Source organism: Callorhinchus milii, unplaced genomic scaffold, assembly GCF_018977255.1.
Source record: "Callorhinchus milii isolate IMCB2004 unplaced genomic scaffold, IMCB_Cmil_1.0 Scaffold1, whole genome shotgun sequence".
NCBI lineage: Eukaryota > Metazoa > Chordata > Chondrichthyes > Chimaeriformes > Callorhinchidae > Callorhinchus > Callorhinchus milii.
In genome coordinates, this window is record NW_024704742.1 from 97,587,835 (window position 1) to 97,610,816 (window position 22,982).

At 40.2% G+C, this 22,982-nt stretch overlaps 1 protein-coding gene across 1 annotated transcript in view; it reads right to left on the reverse strand.

The window, feature by feature from the left end:
• Positions 1–8,281: 8,281 nt before the first annotated feature.
• Positions 8,282–22,982, reverse strand: part of LOC103186097 (glucosaminyl (N-acetyl) transferase 1) — a 36,001-nt gene continuing 21,300 nt past the window's right edge. Inside the window, exon 2 of the mRNA XM_007904930.2 lies at positions 8,282–11,717. Coding sequence (XP_007903121.1) covers positions 10,277–11,563 — 1,287 coding nt within the window. The 5' untranslated portion in view covers positions 11,564–11,717 and the 3' untranslated portion in view covers positions 8,282–10,276. The remainder of the gene's footprint in view (positions 11,718–22,982) is intronic.

The window sequence follows — 22,982 nt, forward strand, 5'->3', positions numbered from 1 at the left end:
TGGCAATGATTCAAAATACCTTTCATCTCACAATGAAAGCATTTAATCTCTTGTGATAATTATTCAAATAGATTGCTGCTATTAAATTGTATTCCTATCCCAAATTGCAGCAACACTTGTAAAGGGAAGAAAGGGTCTTGTTTTGCCCTGGCATCAATTTACCTACCTTTCAGATAATTAAGGAAACCTATCTCTCTTGAAGAAGCCTCCTAATAATTAACCACACTAGGCAGCAACAATCAGGTAGAATCTAATTCCCTATGAGTTAATAATGCATGATCTTTCCTGAGATAATTATATGAGCTGCTCTACTCCCGGAACACTTTTATAAGAATTGTCAGGAACAATAATCTTACAGGCACTAACCATTTGGGATGTTTCTTTTAAAATACTGTACCTCCCTTCTCCATACCACCACTAAACTGATATGCTTTATCTCATAGTGCATTCACTGTATGTTGTTGCCTGCAAATCGTCACTATATTTTAAATTTATTGATATTTAAATCAAGTGGGGAGCTAGCACCAACACAGACACAAAGAGCTGAATGCCTTTTATTCTGTTCTGTTTGCTTTCTGTGATAGGTTAGGGTATGTTGTGTAACATATAAACAAGAGAATATGGGTTGATTTGCGCAGTTAGCTGATCTAAATCAGCAGAACAGTTGGTGTACTTCAGCTGGTTTAGTGCTCCTGGTTTGGGAGGAGAGAAATTAGCCCCAGATCACTGTTGAATGCTAGAAAGTACCCATGTGAGGATGCCTGATGAGAATAGTATTGGCTCGACAGTAATGGCCACTATGGTTGAATAGCTTGCCAACACTCAACTAAAGTGTTTAAGCTCACACATGAAGAATTGCCACTTGGGCAAGGTAATGGAAGGCTTGCCAGCATCCAAGCAACCATATCCTAGTTTGAGCCAGCTTGTTCAGGAGAGGAGGAGAGGACAACAGGGAAAACAATTCTCACAAGAAAAAAGCCTAAGAGAAATGTACGAGCCAAAGTAAATAACAGATAATTGGAGTAAATGTTCTCATTTGATTACACTATTTTCAGGAGAACAGAACACGGTACTGAAACCAGACAGTCTAAAAATGAACCGAAAATTAAGCAACCTAATACTGTTGTGGTTTTGACATATTTTAAAGCTGTTGCAGTATGACCTTTCGTAGCTTGTTTTGCTGGCTATAAGTTTACCTATTCATTTAGAGCACTTGGAGCCAAGATGATGTTCACAGGAAGCTGAGTTTCTCCATGGGAGATTAATCAGCTCCTTGTATCCAGACAACTGTCCTCATAACCACGGAAATGGTCAGGGTGAGGGGAGGGAAGGGAGGGAACGAGGAAGGGGAAGAGAGTCGAGAGGGGAGCTGAAGGCTCGGTCAAAGAGAAATACTGTAAATACTGTAAAATACTGTACCTCCCTTCTCCATACCACCACTAAATTGATAAACTTTATCTCATAGTGCATTCACTGTATGTTGTTGCCTGCAAATCGTTACTATATTTTAAATTTATTGATATTTCATTTAAGCAAAATTTTTGACTTGAAAATTCCTGAGTCTTATGTGGTTTGGGACCTTGAGACAATTAAGCTCACACAGACCTACATAAAACAATGTACATGATACAGACAGGTTATAGTTATGAATCCAGAGAACAGAATATACAATTGCAGGAGTTTTCTTCTCAGTAGTTGTTTTTTTCTTCCTGGGTCTGTTCCAACTTCAGTTTGGGTTGTGCCCGATATTAATACATGTGAACAAACAAGTTTTCACAACTTTCAAGATCATCCAGGAGACAGAAAGCAGAGAGTGATAGTAAACGGTTGTTTTTGTGACTGGAGGGAGGTGTGTAGTGGTGTCCTTTGGGGTCGGTATTGGGACCACTGCTCAGTCTGTATCCAGACAACTGTCCTCATAACCACGGCAATACCATTCAGTGCGAGTTGCCTGGATCTGCTTGTGCCAGAAATTGATCTTTGCCAGATGGGACTACTGACTAACAAACTAAACAGTTAAACCATTGAAAAGCAATTTTTAAAAATTCATCAAACGATTTTGCAAAATGATACATCATTTTTAAAGGATTACTTAACCTGTTTTCTATTTTTTTTAGCACGTTAGAAATAGTGGTGTACTTGTACATATGTCAGCTTGGCTCAGTTGGCAGCACTTTTAACTTTATGTCAGAGATTGTTGTTTCAGGACTTTAGACTTAGAGCTCATAGTTCAAGTTGATACTCCAGTTCATTGTTGAGTGTAAGCCCTATATTTTCAGAGGTTCCAACCTTCAGAAAGGACATGAAATCAAAGTCTGGTCTGCCTCTTCAGGTGAATGTTAAAAATCTTATGGTACATTCAAAAAGAGAAGGCAGTTTTTATAAAAATAAAAATATTAAATATTAAGAAGGGAAGCAAAAAGGGAGATTACAAAGGCTAAAAAGAAGTCAACTTGAAGAGCAATAGCAAATCATTTTATGAGCATATAACAAATAAGATAATCAAAGAAAGGGTGAGACAACAAAGGTGGCAATCTTTTTGTTTGGTCAGCCAAGTTTCGGACACATGCTTAAGAGTACGCAAACCAGATAGAATTTCATACATCCTACCTACACATGGAAAGTTACGCATTTTGAATGGGATACACACTCTCTCCCCGGAAGGACAAAAACAACTTGCATTTATATAGTGCCCTTCACGCCGGTTATTGTCTCAGCGTGATTAATAGCAGTGAAGCCTTACGCCCAGCTGGAAGGATAGTGGGGAGATGTCAGTAAACACAGTTGAAGAAAAAGATCTTCAGGGTAATCTGAAAAAGGAGAGGAGGCAAAGTGGAGGGATTGAGGGAGAAAGTATTGGGGAGTGAGAAGTGGCTGAAAGCACAGCGACTTACAGAGCATAGAGAGGAGTGAGTGGGATGGATCCTGAGGAGAGGGACTGGTTGAGTTTGTCTGCCAGCAAGGGGCAGAGGAGGGGGAGTTGTGTGAAAAACAACTGGGTTGGAAGGGGGTCGAGGCAGCAGTGGGGGGCTTCATGTGGGTGATGATCATTGAGAGGGAGGCGGGAGAAATGGAGGCAAAGTGGGGGCAGCAGGCCTTCAGTTCAGAGGCAGAGGAATGTGAGGAGAAAGATGTCCAAGAGGAAGGAGCCAAGTAATTTGGGAAGGGGTAGACAAGGAAGATTTTGAAGGAGAGAAGGGAGGGATGCTGTGGCAAAAGGAGTGGATGATGTAGAAGGTATTGGGTGGGAAGTTCTAGGGGACACAGGAGAGGAGGAAGAGGCAGTCAGGCAGATGTTATCTATCTTTGAAACAAAGAAGTCCAAGACCTCTTCACATTGGATGTAAGGTTCACGGGTGCTTGAGAGGGTGCATAGAGGAGGTGATGTAGTGATAAAGAACAGCACTTTGGGGGTTATTTTTGACTTCCAGAATGGCCTGGGAATTTTGGTTGCGCCACATTTGGCGGTACACAGTAAGGTCGGTTTTGTGTTCAAGTGTTTGGGCTTGGGATTTAATCAGAGCTATCAAGGTCATGGGTAATAACAAGGTAGAGAGGGTAGCCATGGTTGTGGGTCAGGGGAGTTTATATGGAGGCTAAGGTTTAGGGAGGAGGGCAGCAAAATCAGAGTAGATGGTGCAGGAGGAGTTAAGATGAAGCTTGAAATTGCCCATTATGGGCAGGCTTTCAGTTCAGATGCAGAGGGATGAGAGGAGATATCTGAGAGGATGGAGGTTTGGGGGGGTGTAGATGAAAAGGATTATGACGGAGAGAAGTGGGGGATGGCACAGGTTGAGGTGCTCAAAAGAGAGGAAGGAGACAGAGGATCAAGGAGAAATAATAATAATAATCCTTGCATTTGATATAGCGCTTTTCACATCGGGAGGACGTCCCAAAGCGCTTCACAGAACACACTGTAAAGTGAATTGACTGTACATTTGTGGGCAAACGCGGCAGCCAATTGCGCACAGCAATGTCCCACAAACAGTCGTAGATTGAAAATGACCAATTTATTATTGTTTTGGAGGGATTATTATTAGGCTCTGTGTGGAGTAAGGAAACTTGCCCAAAGTTTTGCCCTGCCTGGAATTGAACTCGGGTCTCTCACTTGCAAAGCGAGTGCTCTAACCACTGAGCTACAGGACTCCACACCACTGAGCTACAGGACTCCACGATAGATGGAGAGAGGCTTGGAAGATTAGAACGACCCTGCCACCACCTTGGTTGGGACGGGGATGTGGTGGAAAGTAACTAAGCAGGAAGGCTTTGATGAGGAGTTCGAGGATCACAGGGGAACAGCCAGGCCTCAAGGCGTGGCTCTCACCCAGAGTATGCATTGCTGCTAGAGTTAAATCAGGGAAAATAACATAGGTTGTCAATGAAAACTCCATTTTACAAACTTCCCACTCCTTCGGGGTAATCTTGTGGTTCAGATGCAGGCGTATAATCATAGATTCTAATCTTGCCTCGAGTTTTGGTCAACCATTTCAAACTCTTAGAAACACAGAAACAGGAGTAGACCATTCAACCCCTCGAGCCTGTTCTGCCTTTCAATAAGATCATGCCTGATCTGTACCTCAAGTCCAATTACCCGCGCTTATCCCTGAATACCCTGACCTAACAAATTTCTACTCACCTCAGTCTTGAAGATGTGAATGGATCCAGCATCCACAGCCTTTTGAGGGAAGAGTTCCTTTGTTCCCCAAACCTCCTTTGTTGCAAGGTTACCTCAGATTCCATGCACTTTTATTTTTGCTAGTAACCTCTTTTGCGGAACCTTATCAAATGCCTTCTGGAAGTCCATGTAGACGACATCCATAGACACTCTCTTATCCACAGTATAGTGGAGGATATTTGATCCATTGAACTGTCTGTTCCATAAGTCCTTTGGAAGCTGGAACAGGAATTGCCATTCCGATAACAGCGTGCATCGGACTTGGCTGTTTGTGGGATATTGTTGGATGCAAATTGGCTGCCATATTTGCCCACGTAATTACAGTCACTCCACAGTACAGCCGTTGAAGTACTTTGTGACGGTTCCCCCCCGGATCAACATGCAAGGCGCTATAACAAATGTAAGGGCTCACAGTAAACTCCGGCTTACTAGACTTCAGGTGTCCAAGAATTCGTACCTAGCTGGACCGGACCTGAAATGGATTTTAAAAAAAAGCCAATTAAAAAAAATCCATGTTTTGGAAGCAGAAAAAAATCCATGTTTTGGAAGCATGGAAGCAGACGCTTTAGCTAGCCCACTCTCCAACGCGCCCCACCTCACCATCCTTCAGCGGCCAGGGCCATTGACTTTGATACTTTATTCGCTACCTTCTGCTCGCGGGATCCAAACAATTACAATGGCAGGACCAACATTTTATCAGCACTGAAAAAAGCCAGCAAACAAAAAGCTGGTAAATGTACTGTAATGCCACTTGCCTGGAAATTCCAGCTCACTGGACTGGATTCCCCCCACCGCGCCCCCCCACCATTAGTCAAGCTAGCCGGGCTTTAGTATACTATTATTATGACAAGGGACCAATTCCAGCAATCTATTCCCATATCAGCCACACCATTTTGCTGTTGTATGGATGCAAGGTCCGTCATGATAAATATAATGACTTTGCATGCAGTCATTATATGCAATCCAAAGTCATTACATTTGACATTAAGGAGCAAGAGATCTGTGTTATATTGCTTCATGACAAATAAAATTTGGCTGTACAAACTTCATTGCAAAATGACACGGCAGGATATTGTACAAAAGATTTTATTTATAATAAAGCTTTTCACCAAATTATTCAAATTTGACAATCAAAAACAAATGTTGTGCCATTAAGATATTGAAGTGACAATGTAATTTATTCACCATTTCATCAGCAGGGAACTGAGGCATTCACTCTGGTAAAATATTCATAAATATACAATTTAAATTGTTGTTAACTAAATACACTCCAATGAGTAACAATACATTTAAAACATTGTTGCTTTTTATAAACACTTTTGATTCAAGATTGACTCATATTTTATTAAGAATTAAATGAAAACAACATTTGCAGGAGCAAACTGCTGTGCTTCTGCTGGTTTCTCCCTTGTGCAATAAAACAATAAAAACCTGCATTTATATAGCGCCCTTGCATTCATATAAAAGCCCCAGTCCCGCTATTCATGCCCCTTACACTGCTCTGTTACAGATCCCAGATAAATCAACACCTCTGAGTTGCACACTTCTGTCCCACAATTAAAACATTTACAGCTTTCAAGTAATGTACAGTATAGGTTCACTGCAAATAGATACCATATGTACAGACACTCCATTAAAATATTGCATAAAAGTACAAAGCATTACAAAATGTATTTTGCCTTTAAACGATTCCAATCATTTTATATTAAAAACCTCATTTTAAAAGTGAATTAAGAATAATTACTGTATTATTTCTGTCCTTTATACTGTATGCAGTGATTTGACATTAGGATTTTTTTTGACAATTTTAAGTATGAATTGAATTGATGATAAGCACAATACTGACACATGTCACTAAATCCTATGTTCACGCTTTGTATGATTTCTTGGGAAAATGTGTCGCACCTATCATGCACGTAATACGTTACTGAGAAGCAGCTAATAACGATTGATAGGTATTGTGCACCACAGGATACATTATATTTGTACGAGCCTACAAAATACAGTCACTACACATTGCAGTAAAATTCTGTGAAGCACTTTGAGACATCCTCCTGACATGAAAAGTGCTATATGAAATGCAGGATTACAACACAACAACAATTGCTATTATTGTTGCAATTGTTGTTATTGTCATCATCACTAAATACCAAATGATCCACAATTTCATTCCCAATTCCACCCTTGTGTTCTAACTCCCATGTGATTATGAAATATGGGAATCACTGCTTATCAGTAGTATATTAAAGATTTTGGAAGCGATGTAAGTGAGATGTGCAAAAACCCATTGTAAATGCTCAGTGGTTTGATGTTGTGACTTACAGCCTTAACATATTGTACTGTGTCATTGATCCGACAGTATATTGTGTGGAATAAATGTGCCACACAATGCTTCTGCACATGTCTGTGTTGTTCACTTGAATGACAAGTAAAAGCTTCTTTTGCAAAGTTGACTGCGCCTGTCAAATTATAATGCAGATATTGAGTGTTCCACTGTATACCAGGAATAATTTACACCTCTATAGTGCCATTCTAATTGGGAGAATGTCTCAAAACACTTTACAAAGTCTAAGTTAGAGCCCAAATTGTGAATGGGAGTGAAAGTGGAGATGAGATAAGATTTCAGACCAGATTTAAAAGCAGAGAGGGGGAGGAGGAGGAAGGATACCAGGAGACAGTTCAAGTGAGAAGGGGCAAACTGGCTTCAGGTTTGCCTCCCGATGGTGCGGGGAGCAGGTGGAGGAAGCATGAAGCTTCATATAAAAAGGGGTAAAAATCTTCTGTGCAAGTGTCTAAATAGCAAGCAGGGCCTGCAGGACATGTGTCACCTTGCTTTGTCCTCCACTACAGTGCTGTTTTCAGAAGGTCACCCACAGTTTGAAGAAGCAGAAACACGATCAACCATCAGCTCACATTACACCTGCACAAGATGAGAACTCAACAAAGTGCACATCAGGACAAATGGCTAAGAGCATGATTCTCTCACTTCCTTAAAATAGCTTGTAGCTAACACAACAGAGGCAAGCTGGAGAAAAAACACTTTAGCATATGTTGAATTGCAGTTCAAAGACCCTTTTACATATCATTTGCCTTGAGAAATCATATTATTAAAGATGGTTTCTTTTTCTGTAGGGGCTCCTCAGCACAGTAATTTTCCAGTGTTAACCAAAAAAGTCAAGCTCCAACGAGAAACTCTAGAAACTCAGCATTATTGGGCCACAAACGGTATTAATTTTCTTAAGGGCATCTTTTAAATCATTTTGTATTCTAAGAGTCTTCATCTAGATTCTTTTATTTGATTGTAGTCTAAAAAGTTGCATCAGAAAGAGTAAACATCATCCACAAACACCAGAACATTCCACAATTTTTTTTGTGTATGAATACATAATTTCAGTTCTTTAATTTCCCTCAAAAAATCTAAGCCATTCTTGAAGTTAAACCTCTAAAATCTTAAAAGTTGTAGTACTTAGATCCAGCTTAGTTTTTTTAATATAATAGATTTGCTTTTCATTTAATATACTCCTTTTTTTAAAAAAGTGCACTTGGACTTAGCTAAGATTTAATTGAAAGTGAAAAATGGAGGCAGAATGATGTCCAAAACCTTCGTTCAATATTTAATTTGAAATGCGATGTGAATGTATCGTGTCAACAGAAAACAAACATTACCAGTTTAAATTCACATCTGAATCTTATTGTATCTAATAGTTCTTTGCCTTGAGAACTGCAACAATTCCTTTACTGCAAAGCTTTCATTACTCTTTTGTATGCATTCTCATTTTTTATAAAAAGGGACTCAGGAAATGGATTTGGCTCAATATGGAACAAACCTAATAATTATTTATAAAAATGAGGATGCATTCAAAAGAGTAATGAAGGCTTTGCAGTCAATCATCATCCACATACTGTAATTGGGATATTCATATTGCTAAATAAAGGGATATTCAAATGAAGCCCAATACTAGCAAAGAATCATTTTGTTTCCCCAGAGGCAAAGTTGGAGCTGTAGGTCAGACAACCATGTACAGTACTGGATTGAGGAGAACATATCATTGATGAATCAAGGTTGGTCAAGCTGTCCATCTTAAAGCGATCACAATGTGAAAGTACATTACTGTACTGAGTCTTTAAATTGAAAACATAGCCATGTTGTCAGAAAATTCAAAAATAAGCAGTTCATGATTAATATATATATATATAGAAAGATAAAATAAACTTTTGAACACACATTTCACTTTTCTTTAAAAAACAAAAATCCACTCCCTTTTCTTTGGTTCTTAACCAGGTCTTAGGCTGAGAAATGGAGAGCAAATGAGCTGTCACCAGTCCTCTGCTCTGATAGTGCTGGTAAGTCAATCACAGAATGTGCGTAACTCACTACCGTCCCACAGATGGAATCATCTTACATTTGTTCAGTCCCACTCCACGTAGGCCGACTCAAATCAGAAACTTGGGGAGGAAATCATTCGAGAAACACACAGACTATCCAATCCAGCACACAGCCACACGCTACTGCACCCTTCACTAATAGCCACCGCAAACGTAAAGCTTTTTTTAAATAAAAAAAATGACATTTTGTTTGGTATCTTGTTCATTTCCCACAGGTTATGCTTATCAATGCTCAGGATTGAAGTTTGTTGGTACTTGGTAGTTTTCTCTTTAATCTTGTTATGTAAATCAAGTTATTTGTAAAGTATAACTAGAAACAGACTTTTGCTGGAGCAGCACAGCAGTTAAAAGTGTTAACTTCGTTTCATTTCTTCCCTCCCTCCATACTCTTCTCACAAATCATTTAGTTTCAATACAAGTCATTCTAATGTTGCAACACTTCTTACTTGGTGCTGTAAAATAACATAAGTTCTTAGCAAGTGCCAATTTATTAAGACATCACTGTTAGGAAGCATCCCTTGATGGCCTCTCAGAACATTCAGCATGTCTGCTAACAAGATTTCCCTGCACAAGTATTTCCCGTTTTACAATCGGACCTGATGGTTTAAACTACTGTATTCCCATAGTTAACAGAGCATTAGCCCTGCAATATCTGCGAGTGACATCAAATCAAGCCACCAGCTGTTGGGGTCAGTTTTATGGAGATCATGTTTGTTGGCAGACTAGAGGAATGAGTATTTTGTTACAGAGGAACACATCGCCTCAATAATGGGGACGATATAGTTAAGTAATATCAGAAAAAATATTCAAATCTCATTGCCATGATTCAATGCACTGCTACACTGCACAGAGGATTACATAAGGGCAGTTTTATAAATTAAGAAAATCGGAACAGCTTAGATGTCCTTAAGATACCTTATAATGAAATATCAGTAATGACAATTTGCATATAACTGGCATGCTGTCTTGCCGAAATAAGAACAAACTCATCCCAAGGTTTTATCCTTTAACTATTTAGCTAGCCACAATTTGTCAAGAAACACATGCATTCTGTTGACAACACAATGTGAATGAATTTTCAAATCTTATATGCATTTTCTACTAAAGGAAACAGTCAAATCTTGCAGCAGGTCCAGCAACACCTTGAGTCATGCAACAGTACCAACATGGCAAATTGATCTTTAAGAGATTTGTACAAAAGAGATGTACATGGAATTATGTATACGTTAGAAAGCGCTTGAGAGCTTTGCGCCTCAGATGCTCTTCTAAGCACTGAACTGCTATGCCATCAACAGATGAGTCAAACTTATTAGCAAATAGGTGATGCTGCTTTAACATCCAATTCAGATCGCCTGCTCCATATACACACACCGAACGGATGTGTGTCCCAGTGCAAGGAGGATAAGGAGCTCCCTTGGAAACATCACCTTCCAAGTAGCTCCATTTTACCAGCCTAGCTAAAGAGTTCATGTCAGAGACATCAAATTTGGTATTAACAGGAACCGATCCAGGAACGTTAGGCATTCTCTGAAGTGTTGCCCACATGTGCTCATCTGGACTGAAAGTGTCTTTCTCCCACATAAGAAAGTTCTGAATTTTTGTGTTTCCCAATATGTATTCCACAAAATCTCTACTGACAACAAAGTAGGCACTTCCTGAAAACATTGGTGTTGCAATTGGTGGAGGCTGTTTGCTCGTTCCCATATTCTTTAGCCTCCCATTCACTACTTGATGCTGCTGTTTCCATCTCTTCTCTTTATGAGGTAATGTCTTCTCGGTTTCAAGGCTGTTCTTACCCTTCAAGGCCTTGAGGTTCTCCACCATTTCAAAATTGGTTTTTAAGGGGAAATCCAAACCGCAGAGATTGATCAAGTATTTCCATGTTGAGTTTCTTTGGAGAAGATCCTTCATGCAGTTTACATCAGCCTGTACCCTGCTAAACGATGCATAAGTTACACTCTCAAGTTGGCTGGCGATAAAGACGTTGTCAAAACATGACACAATGCCCTTAACTGCATCAAAGAAAGTTGTAGATGATTTTTTGTCAACATGAACACAGTAAAAATTCTGAGGTGCATATATTGATCTTAAAAGTCTTCCAAACATGTCAATTCTGTGATGGATTACTATAGAGTAGGCTATAGGAAACTCTTCTTCCTCTTTGCTTATTGGGAAAGTGACATATTTTTGAAACTTGGTGAAGTTGGGACAATGTTTGGTCAAGCCTATATAATCAGTCTCACTGAGCACAGGACGATTTTGGTATATATTGGAGATTAACTGAAGTTTTGCCAGTTTTAGTATATCTTCATTTCCATCAAGGACACCAGAGCAGTTTATATAATATCTAGCATCCTCTTCGACCAGCTCCAAATCTTTGCACTGGTTTACAGGCTCCTTTTGACGACTTGTAACAAATAGAAATGTAAGGATGCAGAACACTCCAGTAAGTATCCATCGAAGCAGCTTAGCCTTGAAATGCCGCAGCCTCCTGCACAACATTTCTGGTTACTTGGTAAGACGTCAACCTTACCTCCTGTTCCTCATCAGTTTCCTTACTGTGCACTCGGTCAGTCAAGCCTTCACTGTGGAATCCTGCTTGTTTGCACTTCTGCTACATTAGCTTGGAAATACTCTTCATGAATGAATGAAAAAACTGTAACAGAACGGAAAAAAAAGACTTATTTAAGATAATTGCAGCAATGCGGATCCACATGTATGAAAACTATTTCTGTATCAAGTAAATTAAACAAGAATGGTCTGACAGAGTCAAATGTAAGTTAAGTGATGGTGAAATAGAAGTTTCACAAAAAACAGTAATAAAAACAGAAGTTGCTGGGAACGCAGGTCAGGCAGCAGTTATGGAGAAAGGAAAGTAAGTTAACGTTTCAGGTCGATGACCTTTCATCAGATTTCCAGCAGTATTTTGCAATCCTTTAGTTCCTTTATCTATGTCTTTCCAAATGCAAGGACGTGAATGGGATCGAACTAATGCAATGGTACAGCCTTACCTGAAAGGTAAGCAATAAGACCTTCCATTGTATTAAGCCTTCAATTCTGTCAATTTCACCTTACATCATCTAGTTATTTTCTGTAAATATTTAACAACTGCTAGTAAAGAAAAAAAATATAGATAGAGAATATAGTGAACCAAAGTAATTTCACTATCATTCACACAGCACACACATTATATAATAATAATAATTCCTTGCATTTGATATAGCGCTATTCATATCTTCTAGACGTCTCAAAGCGCTTCACAGAATATACTGTAAAGTGAATTGACTGTATATTTTATGGGCGAAACGCAGCAGCCAATTGCGCACAGCAATGTCCCACAAACAGTCGTGGATTGAAGTGACCAATTTATTATTGTTTTTTTTCTTGATAAGAAAAACAAACATTCCCTGCCCCCCACCACAGCAACTTGTATTTATATAGAACCATTCAAACAGGTAGCACCCTTGGAGTGCTTAATAGTAGTGTGGTTTGATGCCGAATTCGAAAGAGAGGGGAAGTGACCGAAAGCACGGTCGAAAAGGAAAGACTTTGATTTGATTTCCCATACACCAATTTTCTCCACCCCACACAAACTCCACATACACCCATGCTTGATTTTTTCTGGTTACAAGCTAACCACCTGAATATTGATAACAATAAAAACAACAAATAGCACACCTCATTTCATAATTGATAAATATGATACTTTGCAGCCTCTTTAGCTGAATTATGTAATAATAATAATCCTTGGATTTGACATAGCGCCTTATTACGTCTTCGAGACATTTCAAAGTGCTTGACAGAATATACTGTGAAGTGAATTGACTGTCCCGCGAACAGTAGTTTGTCTGGTGACAAACATGACTTTACAACCAATTTGAGGAATCATGAATCTCAAAATTTCAAGTATCTTTCAAAAGTTGTACAGGACAGCCACAAAGACCTTTATCGACTCCAGTGATACATTATATTGCAACGGTGGAGCCAAATGTCTTATCTTCACAAAGTAGTCATAAGAGTAAACAGAACAATTTTGCTACATTTGTAATGAGAACAGGACACTGAATCAATCTAAAAAGCAGTTTGATGTTCAGAATGGGGGGATGGGGTGTGGGCTGGAAGGTGGAGCCCAGTGGTTAGAGCACTCACTTTGCAAGCGAGCAACCTGGGTTTGATTCCCGGCAGGGTGAAATCTTGGGCAAGTTTCCTTACTCCACACGCCTGATAATAATCCTTCAAGAAAATAAAACAATAATAAATTGGTCACTTCAAACCACGACTGTTTGTGGGACACTGTTGTGCGCAATTGGCTGCTGCATTTCGCTCTCAAATATACAGTCAATTCACTTTACAGACTATTCTGTGAAGCGCTTCAAGATGTCGAGAAGATGTGAAAAGCGCTAAATCAAATGCAAGGATTATTTTTCTATTATGAAATCAGGTGGACTGAAGGGCCTTCTTCCAAACCCATCTTGTGATTATTTCACTGCGCCAAAGTATTACTATTATAATCTGTTTGGTTTCAGTATCATGACTGACAATATTACATATTTGTTTGATATAAATGTAACTTCTTTTGCTAGTATATAATCCAACAATACTGTGTTTACAATGTACTCAACATGTGTATTAAAGCACAGCTTTCCTGCTTGCGGTCTCTCTCTCCTTCTTACACCCTGCTTACACCCCGGAGTTCAGCTCCAAGGCTACCCTGCTTACACTCTTCCCACCCCACCTCCAGGAGAATAAGATGTGGGGTTACGGATGCAAACTTGGGTGGGGGATATAGTTGCAAGGATAGGTCTGCAACACACCCCACTTAGATTCTCCTGTTCATTCTCTTCCTTGTTCACTTCTTTCTGGTTCTCAGGAATGTCAACAATAGTAACTTTTAAAAGGAGTTGGACGAGTTTAAAATGAGCCTTCAACTCGAGCTCTCTGAATGGAAAATCGCAAATTGCAGAGAATATGATATGGAACTGGATACCCTCAGCACGCTAATCAAACTGCTCCTACACATCATAGGTCCTGCAATCCAGGTGAAAGACCTTGTAAACAATATCTGGCAATGCTTTTATGAAATTGATTACATTGCTGTGTCCATAGTGTTATGCAAGGATTATTATATATACATATATTGTTTTTAAGCAGCAGTAAAACTATGTAACTGCTCAAAAGTATCGACTAGGCCCGAATTAAGTCTTGTGCAAAGCGGTGAAAAATTACCTGTAATTCACAAAGCAATGCAGCTCTCTGTAAACAGCTATATACTTGGCATTCAGCATCTGTGCTCAGTCAGTGATAGCAGTATTAGCAAATCTATGGCTCACTGAGGTTTCGTAGAGAATAAAGCTTCAAAGGTGTTGAAGCTTTACTGCCAAAATTCAGGATAGTGACATTTAAAATCTAAGTCCCAGGAGAGCCATCTGTTATGAATAATGGATTATTCCTCCGCATAAACAAAGCAACCTCTTTGACTGTATTTGTTATCCTGTGGAACGTGACCCAACTTCTTACAACTGTGTTTGCAAGTACCTTGAAGTGCTGAATGGAAACTAATATCAAACAGAGAAACAACAGAAGCATTATTTTTAGGAGTGTCTAGTGTAAAAATGCACAACGGGTTGAAAAATGTCTACATAATGGAATAGCGTCACACAAACTGCTTATGATAACTGGTGTAGAAGCGTTGCAATTCTTTTAATTCTTTAAGGTAAGAAGACTGTGTCTTAAGGTTGCGGTGTTAAACTAATGACCTGAGTAGTCCAATAATATTAGATAAATACAGAGAGCACTGTTCACAATCAAGGCAGGAAAACAACATACATTTTTATAGAATGTCAAACCACTTCACAGCTAATAGTATCAAGCATATGAGTTCAAACACAACAGCGATTTACACAAGTTAGAACTCATAAAAAGATGAGGATGAATGTTGGCCAGTAGACCGGGAGAAACCTCTTTTAGTGTCATGGAATCTTTAATGTCAACCTGACCTGAAAAAAAGTAATGATATCTCAATTTAATATCTCAGCCAAAAGGCAGGTACCTCGACAATACACGGTAGCCAGTTTGTACACAGCAGTGTCCCCACAAACAGCCATGAAGTGAATGGGTAACAAACTTGTTAGCCAGAACAGTGGGAAAAACTAATTTTTTCTTTTCGAATAGTGCCATGGAATCTTTAACATCCACTTAGGGCTTGAGCCAACAACCTTCTGATACAAAGTCAAGAACTCTACAACTGAGCTAGGCTGACACCTAATCATTGATAGATGGAAAGGGCATTTTATTTTAAGCTAATAATTAACTTTAACCAAAACCAATTTAAAAGATTCACCGGTGAACTACTGCAAAAGCTTGGCCACTCAATATTTTTAATGATTACAATCTCACCAAGAAATGATGCAACACTGAACATTTGACAAAGGGAAATAAGATGTTTGGTAGTTTAATGGAAAAATGCAACAAACTTCCTCATACACAATCACTTTCTGTAAATCATGTGATTTACATCTTTCTGACATCAAATGCACAATATCAAATGCAATTTTTTTTAATCAGTTTAACAGGGGTCAGAGGAACATTATTCAAGGGGTCAATTGAAGGTTTCTTCATTCAGAGTATGTGCAAATCTTTACACGTGACTACTTCTCCTTTCTTCCTCCAAGAATATGACATTACGTGTATACTCAGTTGCTGTCCCAGGGCTGAGGTATAGCTAGGCCTGCTACATTTTCTTCTTGTGCTACATGAAGGAGGGCACCTGGCCTTGCTAGTTTTGATAAACTGAGATGGTGTCTGCAGTCAGTGATGTTTCTGGTGAATTAATAATAGTAAATAATAATACTTGCATTTTATATAGCGCTTTCCACGTCTTCTAGACGTCTCAAAGCACTTCACAGAATATACTGTAAAGTGAATTGATTGTATATTCTGTGGGCGAAATGCAACAGCCATTAGAGGGGAAGGAAGCTGTATGGGGAGTTTTGCTACAAATACACAGGGCTCGCTGGCTCTATTGCTATGCAGCAGACACTTCCTGTGCTAAAATATAAACTCAGTGACTTTTAGGTCCAGATGTCACTACCATGACTACCATACTAAACCTGTATTATAAAGAAGAACATGATAAGAAGGCTGCATTGTAACCAACAAGTATATTCGCACTTAAACTCAATAAAACATCCTTTGGATGAGACATTAAACTGAGGTCTTAGCTGGCCGTTAACGATCCTATGACACTATTTAAAGAAAAAGGGAGTGACCTAGCAGAAGGGACACTGCTGTACGCAATTGGCTGCTGTGTTTCGCCCACAAAATATACAGTCAATTCACCTTATAGTATATTCTTTGCAAGCGAGAGACCTGAGTTCAATTCCAGGCAGGGTGAAACTTTGGGCAAGTTTCCTTACTCCACACGCTTAATAATAATCCCTCCAAAACCAAAAACAATAATAAATTGGTCGTTTTCATTCTACGACTGTTTGTGGGACATTGCTGTGCGCAATTGGCTGCCGCGTTCGCCCACAAATATACAGTCAATTCACTTTACAGTGTGTTCTGTGAAGAGCTTTGGGATGTCCTCCTGACATGAAAAGCGCTATATCAAATGCAAGGATTATTATTATTATTATTCTGTGAAGCGTTTTGAGACGTCTCGATGACTTGATAAGGAGCGATATCAAATGCAAGGATTATTATTATTAAAATATCACTGTGCTCGGCAGTAAATCTTGTCAAGTGCTTTGAGACATCTTCTTAACCTGAAAGGTGCTTCTTCAATTGCAAGAATGATTATTATTATTAGTGCTATATCCACTGTCTCCATTTATACAAAATGGTGGAGTGACACTAAAATTGGTTTTATTGAACATTGGCTAGGAAGGAAAAGTCTCTCTGCTCTTAATTATGACCCTACTGCTTTCCCATCTTGCACAGTTAAACAGCCCCAAGGCCTCCCTGTACAAGCTCACCCACCTGAAGGGCACGAGGTGAGGAGAGCTCCAGCATGGGCCCCCATACTTCAAGAGGAGGAAACCAGAGAAAGCTGGATAGAAAAAAAAATCCAAAAAACAAGCTCTAGACTGTAAAGTTCAAAGAATAACAAACATATCTGGCAAAGAGTTTAAGATGGTAATTAATCTTCAGGGAAAAAGAGAGGGGCTGGGAGATGGGACACATGTGAACTGCCACCATAAACTCAGTGGGCTGGTTTACAGGAAACTAAATAAAAAAATAGGCAGTGCTACGCTGGGTTATTTTATATTTCTACGGTCTTCTGTGAAGTATTTTAGCAACAGTTGATCTTTAGGAGTAATTAATAAATAATCTTAGGGCGAAAGAGAGGGAATGGGTCACATGCAAACAGAACTTAAAACTTCCACTGTTAACACAGTGTGCTGTGGTACAGCAAACTAGATTAAAATAACCAGTGCTACCTCAGGTTATTTTCCATTTTTACTGCCTTCTGGAAATGTTTAGCAATAGTTACAATTACAACTTTGCTTTAGGGCCCGTGTCAGAACCTTTGAGGGTTTATAAATAAGGCTGAGAGCCCTTTGAGAGCCGACTGGGGTTGATATTTTTACTGTCTTTTAATACAGAGAACTTGCTATACGTGCTTATACTGAAGAATGTCAAAAGCTTTACATTGTGATAAATAGATGCTGTAACTAATGTTGATGACTGGTTTATTGGATGGAATAAAAGTAAAGAGGCCTCCTTAGAATGTCTGTTGAGTTTCCTGGTTTGCTGTTTCTCCTCTTAAACATCTGCTGTTTCTCCTCTTAAACATCTTTGTGTACATTGCTCCAGTGGAGTTACTTTCTTCTTTATCTCTTCTGTCTAATGTGATGAAACATTCTGTTTCGCAGCAATGACTCATTCAAACAACCAACAATCTTTTTTTGAAAAATCCCGAGAACATTTAATAATTATCCTTCCATCTTTCACGTCTCAAAGCATGTCACAGGATTTAATGAGTCATGTAGTGACCTTGTAGGAATTGACGTTCAGAACTGAACTCTCTTTGCAAAAATTAGTCTATTCGGAACAAGATGCAACAGCAAGGAAATGTTGGACAACGTTTCCTCTCTTGCACTGGATTTAAATCATTCTTCAGAAACAAGAGAACTTAGAAGGGGAAAAATATCAAAGACCTGGAGATATACCACCAGAGACAGATTAGTGAATATGAGAAGGACATTGGTGTAGATTGTTGAAGTTCACTCAGTGTAACCCTAGGAAATATTCCTTCCACTTTTTCTTGGGATGATGGTGACTTCATTGTCCATCCCTTATTACCCTGAGAGGTGGGGTAGGCCTTCTATTTAAACTGCTGCAGTCCCTGTGGTGACAGTGCTCTGACGATAATAATAATAATCCTTGCATTTATATAGCGTCTTATCGTGTCGCTGAGACATCTCAAAACTCTTAACTTCTCTTCAACCGTGCCTTCAGCTCCCCTCTCGACTCTCTACACCCTCCTCGCTCCCTCCTTTCCCTCCCCTCACCCTGACCATTTCCCCCCTGCTCGGGTCCCAATCCAACTGTCCAGCGCCTTGGGACGTCCTCCCAACGTGAAAGGCGCTCTATAAATTAAATCTTGTTGTTGTTAACAGAATATATTGTATTGGATAGGAAATTGCACTTTACCAGAGCCAATACTAGTCTGTACTAGTATAAGGCCAGGAAACTACTTATGCATTTTCCACACTAAACTAGACTTCTATCCTCAGGATTCAGAAAGCGATAGGACATGGATTAATTCCTACCAGTTCTCAAACAACAAGTTCCAATTTCAAAGAGGTCATCGGGGAAGAGGATTCTGACTCTTTTTGAGACCTATCCATTACTGTAAAACCATTGTACATATGATAGTGCACAATGGAGACTTTCATGCAGGGTAGACGAGCAGTGCAAAGTTGTCCAAAGTAACCTATAAGGTGGTTGAAAACAAAACCTGTGCTAAAGTTCAGTTTATGGACCTAGTTTTCGGAAATTGTAGAAGATTGAGCTAACACCAGTAATAGTTAAATTGATAAGACTATATGTTAGATTTCTGCTGGTATGAATGATTCCTCTAAAACTGAAAATTTAATTTACACCTGGAGGCTAAAATGTGCTAATCCTTAAAGTACAGGAGCCATCTCTCTATTTCAATGATTGTTGCTATATTGCAGAAGCTTTGGGGTCACAGGAAAATAGCCCCTTTTTTAAACCTCGGTTCCAACAGTGACTTGCAGTCAAAGGAAAGGGGAAAATTTAGGCTGCGGCTGACACTATTCCTCACAAGAGACGTTAGAAGAAGATAGTCCTTCAACCAATTTGAACTCATCCTTTCAGGACACACACCCTATCATCATCCCATTACAGTATGCAGCTAAGTATTGACCTCAACAAACCATCCTGGAAACCATATTCAAGGATCAATAACTCGCTGTGTAAAGAAACACTTTGGGGGATCCTAAAGGTGCCCTTTGTAAACCTGAACCGAGGAGCTCCTGTTTTGCTGCCTTGGTGTATCTGAAATATGGCTTCCCACAGTCAATTTGGGACGTCACAACAACAACAACAACAAGATTCCATTTATAAAGCGCCTTTCACGTCAGGAGGACGTCCCAAGGCGCTGCACATTTGGGTCATGACCCGAGCAGGGGGGAAATGGTCAGGGTGAGGGAAGGGAGGGAGCGAGGAGGGGGGAAATGGTCAGGGTGAGGGGAGGGAAGGAAGGGAGCGAGGAGGGGGAAGAGAGTCGAGAGGGGAGCTGAAGGCTCGGTCAAAGAGAAAAGTCACCTCCTTCTGAAGCCTTACGGGTTATTATTTCTTCAAATAAATGCAAGCAGGACAGCTAACAATAATCTTTCATTTGATATAGCACCTTATCATGTCTTTGAGGCAGAGTCGGGTGAGCGGAGGGAACGCGCGGGTTGGTAGGGGGTTAGGAGGTCGCAGAGGTAGGGTGGGGCGAGGTCATGGAGGGCTTTGTATGTGAGGACCAGGATCTTGAACTGGATCCTCTGAAGGATAGAGAGCCAATGGAGTCGGGCGAGAGTGGGGGAGATGGGATCACGGAGTTTGGTGCGGGAGAGGACACGGGCTGCAGAGTTCTGGATTATCTGCAGCCTGTGGAGGGAGGAAATGGGAAGGCCGACAAGCAGGACGTTTGCATAGTCGAGCCTGGAGGTGATGAAGGCATGAACAAGAGTTTCAGTGGCCTGAGGGGTGAGGTAGTGGTGGAGTTGGGCGATGTTACGGAGGTGAGGGAAGGCAGAGCAGGTCATATCTTGAATGTGGGGGAGAAGACAGTTGAGGGTCGAACAAGACACCGAGGTTCCTGACTGGCTGGTGAGTTGTAGTGTGCAACCATGGAGGTTAATGCTGCCAGAGCCTGAGGTGCTGAGGCGCTGGCGCGAGCCAATCAGGAGGGCCTCAGTCTTGTTCACATTCAACTGTAGGAAATTTGCCCTCATCCAGGACTTGATGTCCGACCGGCAGTCTGTCAGGACAGCAGTGGTCCTGGAGTTGAGGGTGGAAGCAGAAAGATAGAGTTGGGTGTCATCCGCATACATGTAGAAGTTGACCCCCATGTCTGTGGATGATGTCACCGAGGGGGAGCATGTAGATATTAAAGAGGAGAGGGCCAAGGACAGAGCCCTGGAGGACGCCAGATGTGACAGTGCGGGGGCTGGAGGAGAAACCGTTAGAGGCAACAAAGTGGAGACGGTGAGAGAGATAAGAATCAAACCAGGCAAGGGTAGTTCCTTGAAGATTGAGTAAAGCATACAAGTCATACAACTGTGTTTTTTGGGTTCAGGTTGTTGTTTTATCAAATGCTTAGGGGTTGCAGTATGTTTCAGCTCAGGCTTAGGTGATTATTATTTTTATGATTTATTCTCATATGTAATTCTCATATGTAAAACAGTAGGATTATGGTATGTGTCTTTATGATCTTAAACTTGATCCATTATATGAGGGGAGGGAGGGAGTTAGTTAGGTTCCATTTTTAGATTAAATTAGAAAAGTTATTTAGATTTTATCTGTAGAAAAATGTTTCCTGCTTTACAGTACTTTATATTTGGTACAGCACCTCAGGATAGTACGTCAGGAGGATATGTAGTGTAATATGTGGTGACTGTAGGCAAACACACAAGCCAACTTGCCCAAAGTAATGTCCCACAAACTGCCATGAAGTGAAAGACTACTTTTATTTGCCCACAATCCCACAAATAGTTTAATCCACTTCATGGCTAATTATGGTGCACACAACCCCTGCTTAAACTGTGGGAAAAAAACTGCCTGTGTTTTTTGGTCAACCGGGTGTCTGACACATATGGAAACCCATCACCATACTTAAGAGTATCCAAACCAAACTAACAATTCCATGCATCCCACCTAAACATGGAAATTCAGGAGGTAGATTGCTGGAATGGACTGTTCACTCTCTCCCTGGAGGGACGCATCCTGCTTACCAATTCCGGAAAGAATTAGACACAGGTTGGCAAGAGCCAAAGCTTGGAGACCCAGAGAGTGTGTGTTGGGGTACAATTGGAGTCTAACTAGCTAAAACCGAATAGTTGCTATTGATAGCACTGCCTGGCAAACTTTCCCACTGCTTGTCCAGCTAGGATGTCGCGATAAGGCACCTACCAATTGCAAGGATTATTATGTCACTTAAGACTGGGCTTGCTTTGAAGCTGGTTTTAATTCAGGTTTAATGCCCATTCATACTGTCTTAGTGTCCAAAGGTGCTCCATATCCTCCTTGTCGACTTTCAATCAGCGTCTTTGTAATGCAGCACTGGAGCACAGCCAAAGAGCATGATGATTGTTTGAATGTACAACATGTAATTTGTTCTTTTGGTTGCATACAGTCCACACAATTTGAATGATGGGGTCATCCAAACACTTGCATCATGCAGCCTTTCTAACACTGTTGGCAGCTTCAGGCCTATAGAATGAAGGCAGGGCTGACAGCTCGCAAAGGTCACCAGTCACACAGTTAGACAGCCTGCCAGAATCACAGAATCCAGTACAGGGTTTTTATCAAGCTTGTTCTTGCCCTGTTCCTTCCAGTGGGAAACTGGTTCGTTCATGATAACAGATTTTCATTTACTGGAAACTGGCAAATTTGTTTCAGTGCTTGGTGCCATGTCCTTCTTTCCCCCAACTGTATGCTAACAATTTAGTATAGAGTCTAATTTTTAGAATGCATATTAAACTTTGTTGAATAAAAATGTAGCATAGCAAATTGTTAGTTACATCCTATGATTGAAGTCTTATTATTGTTTGCAACAAAGGGAAAGAGACAATGGCTTACATTGATGGGAAAGTGGTCACAGGCATTGTATTATTTAGCCGACTATGCAAACCCAGTAAATGAGAGTGGAGTTTTATTTTAAAACAAAGTTTTAGTCGTAGACAGTGACAACCAAATTATCCTGTTAATCAAGTATTCCTTTTTTAGTGGGAAATGTGAGCAAAACCATTGCTCCATACAATTCCCATCTGTGGAGTCCTGTAGCTCAGTGGTTAGAGCACTCGCTTTGCAAGCGAGAGACCTGAGTTCAATTCCAAGCAGGGCGAAACCTTGGGCAAGTTTCCTTACTCCACACGCCTAATAATAATCCCTCCAAAACCCAAAACAATAATAAATTGGTCATTTTCAATCTACGACTGTTTGTGGGACATTGCTGTGCGCAATTGGCTACCGCGTTCGCCCACAAAGATAGTCAATTCACTTCACAGTGTGTTCTGTGAAGCGCTTTGGGACGTCCTCCCGATGTGAAAAGCGCTATATCAAAATGCAAGGATTATTATTATCTGTTACTCTGTGTCAGCCATAAATCTTACTTACATGATCAGAGTATTCATTTCATTATCAGGTTGAATGAGCGATGGGTAGGGCCCCAAAAGTGAAA